The sequence below is a fragment of the Biomphalaria glabrata genome, chromosome 1 (genome assembly GCF_947242115.1).
Source record: "Biomphalaria glabrata chromosome 1, xgBioGlab47.1, whole genome shotgun sequence".
Lineage (NCBI taxonomy): Eukaryota > Metazoa > Mollusca > Gastropoda > Planorbidae > Biomphalaria > Biomphalaria glabrata.
Window position 1 is genome coordinate 82053536 of NC_074711.1, and position 12160 is coordinate 82065695.

General features: G+C 32.6%; 2 protein-coding genes across 6 annotated transcripts; one reads left to right on the forward strand and one right to left on the reverse strand.

The window, feature by feature from the left end:
- Window positions 1-45: 45 nt before the first annotated feature.
- On the reverse strand, window positions 46-5203 carry LOC106063286 (TM2 domain-containing protein CG11103-like). 4 transcript variants are annotated; one of them, XM_056018102.1, is made up of 6 exons: window positions 5188-5203; window positions 3161-3474; window positions 2363-2450; window positions 1726-1841; window positions 1139-1227; window positions 46-730 (listed from the first exon to the last, which is right to left on the reverse strand). In XM_056018102.1, the coding sequence occupies exons 2-6, from the start codon at window positions 3304-3306 to the stop codon at window positions 606-608; spliced, it is 564 nt and encodes a 187-aa protein (XP_055874077.1). In that variant the 5' UTR covers window positions 3307-3474; window positions 5188-5203; the 3' UTR covers window positions 46-605. The 4 variants fall into 4 exon arrangements, with proteins under 4 accessions (XP_055874077.1, XP_055874076.1, XP_055874075.1 ...); XM_056018101.1 differs by lacking the exon at window positions 5188-5203 and adding an exon at window positions 4987-5181; XM_056018100.1 differs by lacking the exon at window positions 5188-5203 and adding an exon at window positions 4652-5181.
- Window positions 5204-5289: 86 nt separating this feature from the next.
- LOC106063285 (tubulin-folding cofactor B-like) lies at window positions 5290-9196 on the forward strand. Of its 2 annotated transcripts, none has more exons than XM_013221603.2 (2): window positions 5290-5446; window positions 7493-9196. In XM_013221603.2, exon 2 carries the CDS (start codon window positions 7510-7512, stop codon window positions 8248-8250), a length of 741 nt encoding a protein of 246 aa, XP_013077057.2. In that variant the 5' UTR covers window positions 5290-5446; window positions 7493-7509; the 3' UTR covers window positions 8251-9196. The 2 variants fall into 2 exon arrangements, with proteins under 2 accessions (XP_013077057.2, XP_055874073.1); XM_056018098.1 differs by lacking the exon at window positions 5290-5446 and adding an exon at window positions 5718-5867.
- Window positions 9197-12160: the final 2964 nt, after the last annotated feature.

The window sequence follows — 12160 nt, forward strand, 5'->3', positions numbered from 1 at the left end:
AATTTAGGTGGATCTAGTATTTATTGATTACTCTAAAAACAGACATTAAAAGAACATTTTATTTCAGTATTTGATTACATCAATTTAATAGTTGAATTAACATTTGGTACCAGTAACATTGTAACAAATAAGAATTGCAGACTGGCTTACACAGTATATACATGATACATAATATATACATGATGTGATATAATAGTGAGAAAATGATGACAAACACTGATGAACTCAATGAATAGAAGTCATTCGTACAATACAATTGTTTTCATATATTCCATTCATGAACACACTAGCAGCTCATGCAAATCATATGTATAATCAGTAGCACAATGACAAAATTAGAATCAGGTGTAAGCCCTCTGCATGTAACAAAGAAATGGAGAAGAACAAGAGTTGCTACCATTCCTTGTGAGATCAGTGTCATGTTTTTGAGACCTAATGTGTACAAAATCCTACAGAAAACATGTTCATTGCAAATAAATTTTTTAATTGTGTAAGAATATATTATATTAGATCTTGTTAATATATATTTGCAGTAAGTCAACAAATCATTCACTTGTCATTTGGTAAAAATATTTAACAAGCACTTTTTGCAATGTCCTTTTAAATTAATAATATGGCACCCAGTTACTTTTATCTTCAGGTTTCAGTTGACCCGTTACTAATAAAATAACATCAATAATCCACCAAATACCTACTCCACCCAGCGTCAACAGTTTACCAACTGCAGTACCTAGGTAAGAAAAATAAGACATGACAATCAGGCAGTTAAAAAGGTTGTAAATTTAATTTATTATATTTATTTGATAGATGCTTTGAGTTTCATATACTTTATTTAAATATTTACAGGTAAATAGTTTGTTAGAAACCAAAAACAATTGTTTGTTTACTTGTGGCTATTAATCAAAGGTAAAAGAAAACATTAAAAAATGGATGGCATGCCACTGAAAGCGGTTCTATACAAAGCAAAAGACAGAGAGGAATGGAGAAAGATAGTCAACAAATCTTGTGTGGTTCCTCTACGGTCCAACAGACTAAGGGATAAGTGATGATGAAAATACTAAATTAATTTTTTTTGAAGTGAGAGTCATAAAAAACATTTTTATATGAAGACTATTTATTTCTATAGGATATGGATTACCTGTATGACCAAGACAAAACCTGTCCATTCCAAGAAATCCTAATAGAACCGAATAAATTAAAGTTGTGACAAAATAGTGTCCATTATACCTGGAGATAGAACAGAAACATCTCACAATCATTCACAATATCATAACATTATTTTAATTGTCACAAATTTATATTAGACTAAAGCATTCTATATAAATAGCATTCTATAAATATTTATGCACAGGATTTATGTATAGTGTCTTTTTAAAGTAAATCTGTCGATGAAGTTGACTAATGTGCTATAACAACTTTATATTATGTAGTATGTTGAAGGCAATTTAAAAATTCTGCTTATGTTTTTAGTTTGTAATTTTCTATATTGTTGAATAATTCTAAAGTCATTAAAAAAAATATATATTTAATATCAGTAATTGATAGTGAACTGTTTAGATAACTATTAATATAAAAAATTTGAAAAAAGCCCTTAAGAAAGATTTATTACAATTCTTTTATGCAAAGTTTACAAACTTAAAACGACTACTGTTACTAGGAAACAAATCTATCCATCAAATAAAATAATTTTTGCATAAATTATACACATTGCTGATTTTAACTCACATTATACAAGGGAAGCCATCTCTAAGAAATGTTCTGTTGCCATAACACTCGATGCCAGGGAGAGCTGTACACCAAACACTTGTGGTCTGAACATCTTCAAACCTTTCTCCGCCCCACTAAATAAAAAGAAAATACTGTTGATTATATCTGACTAAATATATTAAAAAATGTACACCTTAACTAAAACAATGTTTTGCTTTTTGATAAAGAAAATAAGTTGCCTATCCGTGTGTATACCAAAGATGAGATACTATACACTTAAAACTGTTGGTTTTGTAAAGTCAGTGGTATCTAATTAACCAAAAGGATCAGTTTTCTAAGAAGTAAATAGGATGTTTTAAAAGACCAACAAATGTCTAACTGTTGACCTAGGGGAATAGGTCTAACTTTTTGGATTCTAACAATTAGTGAATTGCCAATCTACCAAACAATAAAACAATAAACAACTGCTTCAAAAAAAGAATTGTAAGTTATTAAAAAAATTCATTTATAATTTTAAAATATTGTGTTAAATGGCATAATTCATTTTTGTGATTTCTACTAAAAAGAATTAAGCTTAGGAGAAAAAAACAACTGCTTTTAAACAAAACACTTTCCACATTAGTCAAGAAACTTAATTTTGTCAAAAACTGCTTACTTTTGTACAACCATAACCCAGTTCATTTCTTTTAGTAACATTTCCTTTGAGATCTTCTGGATTACTACAGTTTAGAAATTCCAATGGCCTGGAAGATAAAATGACAGCAGACATTGATGTTATATATTCATTATATTAGTACTATGCACAGCAAAGAAAACACCAGTATCAACAGCTTCCTCAACAGGCTTGAGACTTAATTTATAAGCATAACTATCAACATGAAAAAGAAAGTTTAAAAGCTTTTCAACTGTAATGTTTGTTCCCTAGAAGTTATCCATTTGACTTAATATCAATACAATTTCTTAGTCATCATCTATAGAAAATTTCCTTTAAGATCTAGATTCTAAATTGTCAAAGGGAAGGTAAAACAAATGTAATGCTTAAATGGCCAATGGTTGGTAGGGTACTTTGTGGCCAGCATAGTGGTCAGCTATTTTTGCAATATAACCCAGATATCAATAATATTCAAGTACCCAAGTTTGTGACTTCAAATCATAAGTCACTTAACTGCATAAGAAATTTAACTCTGATATGTAGGGACAAAGGTGTAACCTCATCTAAATGAGGTCCTTTAGGAAATAAAGGTTTATATATCTTAAACCTGCAGATGCGTCTTTGAGAAAGAAGATATTCCTTTCATTATCAGAACTCACAAAGGATTGAATAGATCTTTGTGAAGACTTAAGTTCTTCTGTAGTCAAAAATCTGAAGCCAAAGCAGTTATCAGAAGAACAGCCAGTTAGCCTAGTATTAATTAATTAATTATGATTAATTGATCTAGATTCTATAACTTACAAGAAAGAACAGAAAATCAAAGCTTTGTGAGCATCGTAACTATATCCTGTAGATTCATCCATGAGATATTCATTGAAATCTGTACGACACAATGTTACAAACGTTGATAATAAGATGTACCAATATTGGCAATATGGAATATGCATAGCTGAGCAGTCAGATAATAATGGCAATGTTTTCAATTCTGAAGATTTAGGATGAGTGCAGTCTTTCACATGACTACGAAAACCCAGTTGCAACCAAGACTACATTTTCTGCATCTCGTGCAAACAAAGCCGTTGTCCGCCAGTGGTCTATTTAAGTTTTCTTTTCTCCTGAGCAGTCAAAATAGATAGAGTTATTAACATTTAATAATAATTTTCATCATGTGTCTTGAAATAAAAACTTTTAAAATCTAGCCTAGATCTAGACTCTACTACCAAGTATATATATAATATATTTTTTAAAATGTATTATTTTTATACTAAATAGTAACCTACTACTAGACTTGTCACTCTAGTTACCTAGCTATTTCTGTCTAGTTACTGCTAATTTAGTACTAAGACTAAATGACTAAGATAAGACATCATAAGTCTGATTTATATTAGATCTAGGATCTAGATCTAGACATAGTAGATATCCACTACTTGGTCTACCAATGTCTAATCTTGATGAGATCCAGTCACTTGACAAAATGACTAATCCATCTAATGATGATCTATGTTCATTAGTCTCAGTTTCACTATTAGTCTCACCTCGAATTCTAGTCTTCTACTCTTATCTTAAATCTTATAAACTTATATAACACAGACGTTACCGTCATTACTCTATAATTAATAATTGGCCTCCTTCAGTTGTAGAACGACTATGGTTCATCTTGAACACTTTATCATGTGACTGTGGAGCCCTATTTTGGAGAGACACTCCCGTCGACATATATTGCAGGTTGCAGTAGTGAGCTTCTGGTTTTTACAAACTCTTGGTCGAGTCTAGTGAAGGTCGATGCTGCCTTCCCTATGCATTTTTTTAAATCTCTTCTTCTTAAGACAGGTCATCTTGAATTGTAGAACCAAGGTAGCAGAATTCATTTACAGCAAACAGCCTTTTATCATCAATGAGTCAGGGAGGGTGGTGCTGTAGCAGGTGGATCCATAACATTAGTTTCCTTTGTGGTTAGACCATACTCTTAACAAGCCTGAGAGAAGTGGGACATTAGTGACTAAAGCTCCTCTTGTGAGTGTGCCACTACCGCTATGTCGTCCCAAATAGCATAGAAAAAAATCTATCTCTTACAAGGGTGGTTTTGAATGCCGGCATTGCAAGACTGAGGGCTAAACTAAAATCTATAATATAAATAATATAATAGTCTATATCATATATGATACTTTATGTATGAATATTAGAATTAAATCAATTAGAGTAATAGAAATTATTATTAATATTACAATCTAAATTATTTTAGATCAGTAGATTCTAGATCTATATATATATTATATATGGCTTAATACTTACTAATACTATAGTATAGAGTATAGACATAGACTGTCTATAGTGATAGGGTTGTTACGTTGTAATGTTGTACTACTAGTTTATAGTTACCTAGTAACTATAATTTAAAATATATATTTATATTATATTATAATCTATCTATCATCTATGTACTATGTTACAGTATGTAATGTTTTGTTTATGTACGGAGTAGAAGTAGATCTATAATTTATTACAGATTTAAAATACAGATGACATCAAAATTTACAGAGCCTGTGACTGTCAGAGTCAGAGCCACAACAGTACTAACACTCAACAGTCTAGACTAGTGTTTTAAATAAAAAAATAAATAAATGTACTGTAGTTTATCATGATGATGATGGCAGTTTATGTATATCTCTAGATTCTAGAAAAATAGATCTAGATGACTAGATCCTTTTCTAGATCGTTAAAGAGTCTAGATTAGATTATATAATGTTTTCTTAGATCGTTGTCTATAGAATATAGATCTAGATCTAATCTACGGTATAATCTACGACCTAGGTGTAGTATAAATTTACTTAAAATTCTTTTATTAAAAAAATACAAATCATAAACAGGGTCTTTTGTTTCGGAATAATTTTTGGGTATTAGATCCTATCTAGATTTAGAGTTTAGTTTTTAAATTCTAACCAACGGGGATTCCCATTCCATGCATGGATTCTAGTCTCTAGACTTCTAGATCTAGTCTATGTAGAATCTAGACTCTAGATCCAGAATTCTATCAAACTTAGAGAATCTCGTTCGCCAGACAGAGCTTTTCCATAGAAAAAAGATCTAGTGAGTGTATAAAGTCAAATTTCGATTAGATATAGAGTCTATCAGTTTTGAGCTGGCGTATTTAGATCTACTAACTATTTTATTTTTAATTTTACAAACGGCCGTCATACGAAAATAAAAAATGTTCTGCCGCCACCTTCATTAATATTAATTATCTTCTTATCTTATATATATAATACAGACGTTACTTCAAAAAAAGAAGATGATTACGTCCTACGCGTCATGCATTTAGTCATGCATATTAACCAATGACTTAAATTCTGCCAAGTCACTGGTTTTCCTGGCTAGCTCAGGCAACCCATTCCATGCTCTACTAATACTAGGCACTAGCACAATATCGCTCCCTAGGCGGAGAGCTCAGATACTGAGATAGTAGACTCTATCCCTGCCCTAGATCTAAGTCTTAAGACTCCACTAATCTGTAAATATACTAGACCTAGATCTATTCTAGTAATACTTATTTATACTATACTGTCTAACTGTCTAGAGTCTAGACTATAGTCTATCACTGTAACTTACACTGTGACTGTAACTGTATCACTATACTTATACTATAAGATCTAATTATTAGTCTAATAGTCTAAATTATTATATATAATTATATATATAACTATATATATATATATATAAATAGTGTAATCAGTGAATCACTAATTAATTTAACTAATTATCTAAGTATAATAGTACTAATAATAACATTTACTGACTAACTAATGAGTCACTAATGTCTAAGATTCTAATGTAAATGTAGGTATATATATATATATTAAAATATATACATTATTATATTTATATTGACATAATTTGTCTCTTTAGATTACTAATACTATACTAGATTAGTACCTAGATGTAGATAAGTTAGGTCTTGATTTTAGATATATAGAAGGAGCGCACTCTACTCTTAGAGACTTAGACTAGAAGGATGTTAACATTAGAAGGAAGAAAACAAGTTCCGCCAAGTCTAGAGCCAATATGAAGAGACTGTGCTTAAGGGAGATGTTGTTTTATGTACTTGTGATGTCCCATGAATAAACATCGTTGCCTCGTTGAGTAACCTCCCTTAAGTTATTACATTATCTTTGGGGGGGGGGGGCTGAGTGGTTAAGCGCTTGGCTTCCGAACCTCTGGGATCCTGGGTTCAAATCTCTGTGAAGACTGGGATTTTGGAAAGTAAAGGTGGTTGGTCGTTGTGCTGGCAACATGACATACTGCTCTTTAGCAACAGATGACCTTAACATCATCTGCCCCATAGATCACAAAATCTGAAAGGGAATTTAAAATGATAATCTAGATCTAGCTATTTAGACTTACTCAGCAGAAATATTCATAAAGATTTTTTAAAATGTCTGTTATGCTTACTTTCATCTTTAAAACAAAACTGTAGAAACTTTGTATTTGGCTATTTTCTGATGTACTGGAAAGGGATAATACTTATATCTAGATCTACAAACATGTACTGTTTAGTAATTTACTACTTGTACTTATAATAATAGATGATTAGTTAACAGTTAACCATAAATATCCTAGATTTATTAACAAACCAGTACATAACATTTTTTTTAACAAACTAATACAGTACAAATGAAATTTTCTATCTTTTAAACAACAACAAAAAAAAGCAACTGTTTTTATTTTTAAATTGATTTTTGATCATTATTTTGTAAAAAAAAAAAATAATAATTTAAAAATTAAAAATGATCTTCAGCCAGATTGTGCAGTTTCTTTCTTAATCCTTGTTATTGTCAAATCCTTATAAATGTTTCTCAGAGCTTCTCTAAGTCTAAGGCATTTATAAAACCTTTAGATCTACATAGACACAGTGAAATAAAAAAAAAAGACTCTTGGGAAAAAAGATCTAGGATGAAAGGCTACTTTAGAGTTGGACAGTTTGGACACATGTTGGTACATTTATAACACAAAATTCTGCCAAAAAACTAAATTGTGTTCAGTATGTTCAAAAAGATATTATAAAATAGTAAAATATGAATTTTAAGCTGTTTTAATATTTGTTTTTTTATTATTTTTTTACTTTTTTTTTTTTTACAGGTGAGGAGTTTTGAAAGATGGCTGAAATTACTGTTTCATCCAATCCTTTGGTTTCTGTTCAAGTCACATCAACAGCTAATCCATATGGAGTGGAAAGACGATTTGAAAGAGGATTAACAATATCAGCGCTTAAAACCAAGCTAGAATTAATCACTGGCGCATTCGCTCAGACTATGAAATTATCAGCATTCACTGCAGAGAATAAATTTGTTTGTGCCATTGACAATGATGATGCTCTCCTTGGTTCTTATCCCGTTGATGATGGCATGATAATTCATGCTGAGGACTCCAGCGTACGGCCAGATGAATATTCTGATACATCAAAGGTAGAGAAATTTGAACTCTCAGAAGAAGAATACAAGAAACGCCAAGATTCGGTCAGAGCATTTAAAGAAAGGAATAAATTAGGAAGATTTAACGAGGAAGAAATGAAAAAAAAAGAAGAGGAGCTAAAGGCTAAAAAACAGGAGGAAGAAGAAAAAGCCAAAAATATTCATGTTGGTGACCGGTGCCAGGTTAGTGTTCCAGGACAGCCCACCCGACGTGGTGCAGTTAAATATGTTGGCACTGCAGACTTCAAGCCTGGCATTTGGGTCGGCATACAGTATGATGAGCCTCATGGGAAAAATGATGGAACAGTTGAGGGCAGAAAATATTTTGAATGCCCACCTAAGTATGGTGGTTTTGTTCGTCCTTCACATGTGGAAGTTGGTGATTTCCCTGAGGAAAGTTTGGGTATTGATGATGATGAAATGTGAACTCTGTAAAAAGCCATTTTTTGAACTATTTGGTAGGTTCATTTACATCACAGAATGCTGTTTTGAGTCTTACTTTTATTCACACAACTTTTTTTTCTCTTTTAAATATACAGTTCTAAGCAAGACAAAAGAAAAAAATATTGATCATCCAAATTATCCTATAACATGAAATAGATAATCTTGATTATTTAAAAATTTTGTTGTTAACTTCTGGTAGTGTAAGTGTTAAGATAATTTGAGCACATAATTTTTTCCTTAGAATTCTTATATAATTTAACAGTTTCAGATAATTTTATGAGAATTTTTAATTATTTAAACATTCTTTTTTTTTCCCCCCTCCGAATCTTTTGATGCTATTGCTAACTAAGGAATTTAAGGGATTTAATTACATAGTAATATAACTTTTTAAAAATTAAATTTTGCTTACTATTGTAATGATTCCTTTTAGCTCAGTGGATTCATAAATTTGATCTATTCTTTATATATTAATGTTGTACTGCAAGTAGGTTATGTTAATTGAGTCCTTGATGCTATTCTGGTCTCAATTTTTTTTCCATAGAGAATACCTATGTTCAACAATGTGTGGCCAATGGTAGTGCTCACGCTTATGAATGCCACTTAAAGGCAACAATATATTTTTATGTTGAAAAATTTTGATAAAAAAAAAATCATTACCTATATAGATGTTTTTTCTTGTGTGAATTAAAATGGTGAAACTATGTGTATTATTTATTTATAAAACTATTCCATGAGTATGAGTGTATTCTGTTGCTGCTTTAAATTATTTTATTCAGTTCAATTATAAGCAGTCTGGTTTTGAAGCTGTGTCTCATTAAAGATTGTGCTTCACAAAACTGTTTATATTCTTCTCATATATGAGTATTCATACTGTTTTTATACATTTGTGAACCTTAAGTTTTTACGCATTAAAATCTGCATCAAAGTGTTTGCCTTTTATTGTTAAATATTATTTATTATATATTACTTTTCCTTGTTTTTGTTTTCTCCAGCAGCTTAAAAAAAAAAATATTTACTAGAGCAATATTAAGTAATCTTTGAAACCCATTTCTGCATATTTCAATACCAGTACCATACATAAATGTTACACACTTTTAGTTCGGTAGGGTAGCTTGAAACACCTGAGTAATCATAGTTATGGGAATGTTTGGAATCTAAATTGTCAAACCAGTTGTATGTGTATTCATCTTAATGCTATTTCTACAGCTTCACCGCTTGCATGCTTTAATAACCTTGTAACTTTTAGCAGCATTGGGGCATGGCGACTAAGTAGTAAATCACTTGGTTTCCATACCACGGGGTGTCAGGCTAAAATCCCAGTGAAGACTGGGATTTTGAATTTCAGAATTTTTAGGGTGCTTCTGAGTTGTCCCCAACTCTAATGGGTTACCTAAAATTAGTTGGGGTAGACTGGTAGAGTAAAAGTGGATGGTCGTTATGCGGGCCACCATGGGCCACACATAGATGACCTTTATATCATCTGCCAAGGGGTATTTTACTCTTCTATTTTTTTTTTATTAGCAGCATAATAACTCTTTTCTTGCTAATAGCGCTTTTTATAGTAACTCATGCCAGCATTCTTAGGTGTAAAATACGACTAAAAGCCATATAGATTCAATCCATCAACGTTTAAATTTAAACTTTGAATAATAATCGTCTTTCAAAGGTCATTTAAAAAAAAATCCTCCACACCACCAAACTTGATAGTATCTTAATACACCTACTTTTAAATTGTAGGGCCTAATGCTTCAATTTGTAGCCTACTATAGACTTTTTTTTTTTTTGTATTAGCATTTTCGTGTGTGTGTTTGTTGGCAATGGCAACGAATATCAACATTTGCGGTGTTAAGCTAGAAACAGATTTGCTCAAGCTTGGGTATTTCCCCTAAATCTCGAGGAAGTTGATTTCAACATTTGGACATATGGATCAATCTGATACCGCGCGGTACTACGATAGAACAAATTAAATCCTAGTGAAACTATCTAAAAAAAAATATTTAAGATAGGCTACTATAAAGGTAGCCAACAGATCATAAACCTTGTGGAGGGTCAATCGAAGTGATATCTGACTAAAGACTATAGTAGGCCTACATGGGCGTAGCCAGGGGGGGGGGGGGTTCTTGGGGTTCACCCCCCCCCCCCCCGAAATGAAATCCTCCCCTTGGGGGGGGGGGGAGTCGGAATTTAGTGACTGATTTTTTGCTTTGATTTTGTTTATTTTAGGTGAGATTTTAATACTAAACCATCACTTGCCCTAGCACAACCAAAGGGGTTTTGAGTTTAAAACCCCCTACCATGGGGGTTCGAGTTTAAAAACCCCTACCAGGGGGGTTCGAGTTTAAAACGCCTACCAGAGCGGTTCGAGTTTAAAAACCCCTACTAGGGGTTTTGAGTTTAAAACCCCCTACCAGGGGTTTTGAGTTTTAAACCCCCCTACCTGGGGTTTTTGCAGTTAAATCCCCCTCTTCTATAAAACAAAACAAAAAAAAATGCAAACGAAAATCCCCTAATTCCAAGAGCACAGTTAAGGAAGATTTTGATTTTAAAACCCCGTCTAAAATTTACGATAAACCCCCTCTTTAATATAAAAAAAAGCTAATTACGCACTCAAAATGTTATGAGCGTAGCTAAATGGGTTTTGACTCAGTTTTGAAGGTAAAAAATACCTCTTTTTAATAATAAAAAAAAAGCAAATTATACACTAAAAAATGTTATGAGTGTAGTCTATGGGGTTTTGAGTTTAAACTCCCCTCCAGTGGAGTTTGAAGCTAAAAAGTACCTCTTCGATATAAATAAAAGAAAATTACTCACACTAAAATCTATGAACGTAGTCAAAAGGGGTTTTGAGTTTAAATCCCCCGCCATCTTTAGTGTAAGAAAAAAAGCAAATTACGCACTCAAAATGCTATGAGCGTTGCCGAAAGGTGTTTTGAGTTTAAACCCCCATTCAGAGGGGTTTGGTGCTAAAAATACATCTTCAATATAAAAAAAAAGCAAATTACACACTAATATTATTTGAGCGTAGCCAATCCAATCGGGGGTTTTGAGTTTCTTCTACAGATGGCTTTTTTTTTAAAGTTTAAAACCCCTCCAGATGGTTTTGAGTCTAAGATCCCCCTACAGAGCATTTTGAGGTGGAAAACCCCCAACAGAAGATTTTGACGATAAAACTTCTCTTTTCAATATAAAATCTAAAGCAAACTACAGTCACTTAATTCCAAGAGCGTATTCAAGAGAGGTTACACATTTTTACCAGTGGCAGGGCTCCATTAATAAACTGCAGTGAATAGTCATCTACCGAAATCGAAAAACACTAAATATAGCTTAACAAAGATGGCTAAGACAGATTTCAGGAGTCAGTTTTAGAGATTGGATCTAAATCAAGGAAATCCTATGCCGAACTGGGAGTCGACCCCTTAGTAAGATTGTGAGAGAACGACGCATGAGGTTTGCGGGACATGTTATCCGACAAAATGAATTACGCATAAGAAGAGTTGCAATGATATCCTAGTACAACTTGACGCCACTCATTCATGGAGGTCCTCATGGTAGGTGGGAAGAGGCTTCAGACATTACCAGTGACAGATTTTTATGGAAACTGCTTGACGTCAAATGCTCCGAACGGCGTGGGAGGGTCTAAGTCAGTAAGAATAGCACATTAGGTTTTTGAAATAGAACTTTTTAATAGCAGGAAAATGCACCGTAGATACCTCAGAATATGCATTTTGTTGGTTTTCAATATCAGAAATAGTGCTTGGAGGCGGGGCTTCGCCCCGCGCTGGGGGAGCTCCTAGCGCTCCCCCAGACCCCTTTGCTAGTAATGTCGGGGAATCTACAATTTTTTCACTAACTCATGGAAGAACCTATTCTAGGGCACAATAAACGTCTTCCG

What these genes read in the sequence shown, in the direction of transcription:
- LOC106063286 (XM_056018102.1), bottom strand. Translation starts at nt 3,306, where the DNA reads ATGCATATTCCATATTGCCAATATTGGTACATCTTATTATCAACGTTT. An exon ending in TTGATTTTCTGTTCTTTCTT is followed by an intron (nt 2,451 to 3,160) that starts GTAAGTTATAGA and finishes TTTATCTTCCAG; the next exon opens with GCCATTGGAATTTCTAAACT. An exon ending in TGGGTTATGGTTGTACAAAA is followed by an intron (nt 1,842 to 2,362) that starts GTAAGCAGTTTT and finishes CTTTTTATTTAG; the next exon opens with TGGGGCGGAGAAAGGTTTGA.
- LOC106063285 (XM_013221603.2), top strand. Translation starts at nt 7,510, where the DNA reads ATGGCTGAAATTACTGTTTCATCCAATCCTTTGGTTTCTGTTCAAGTC.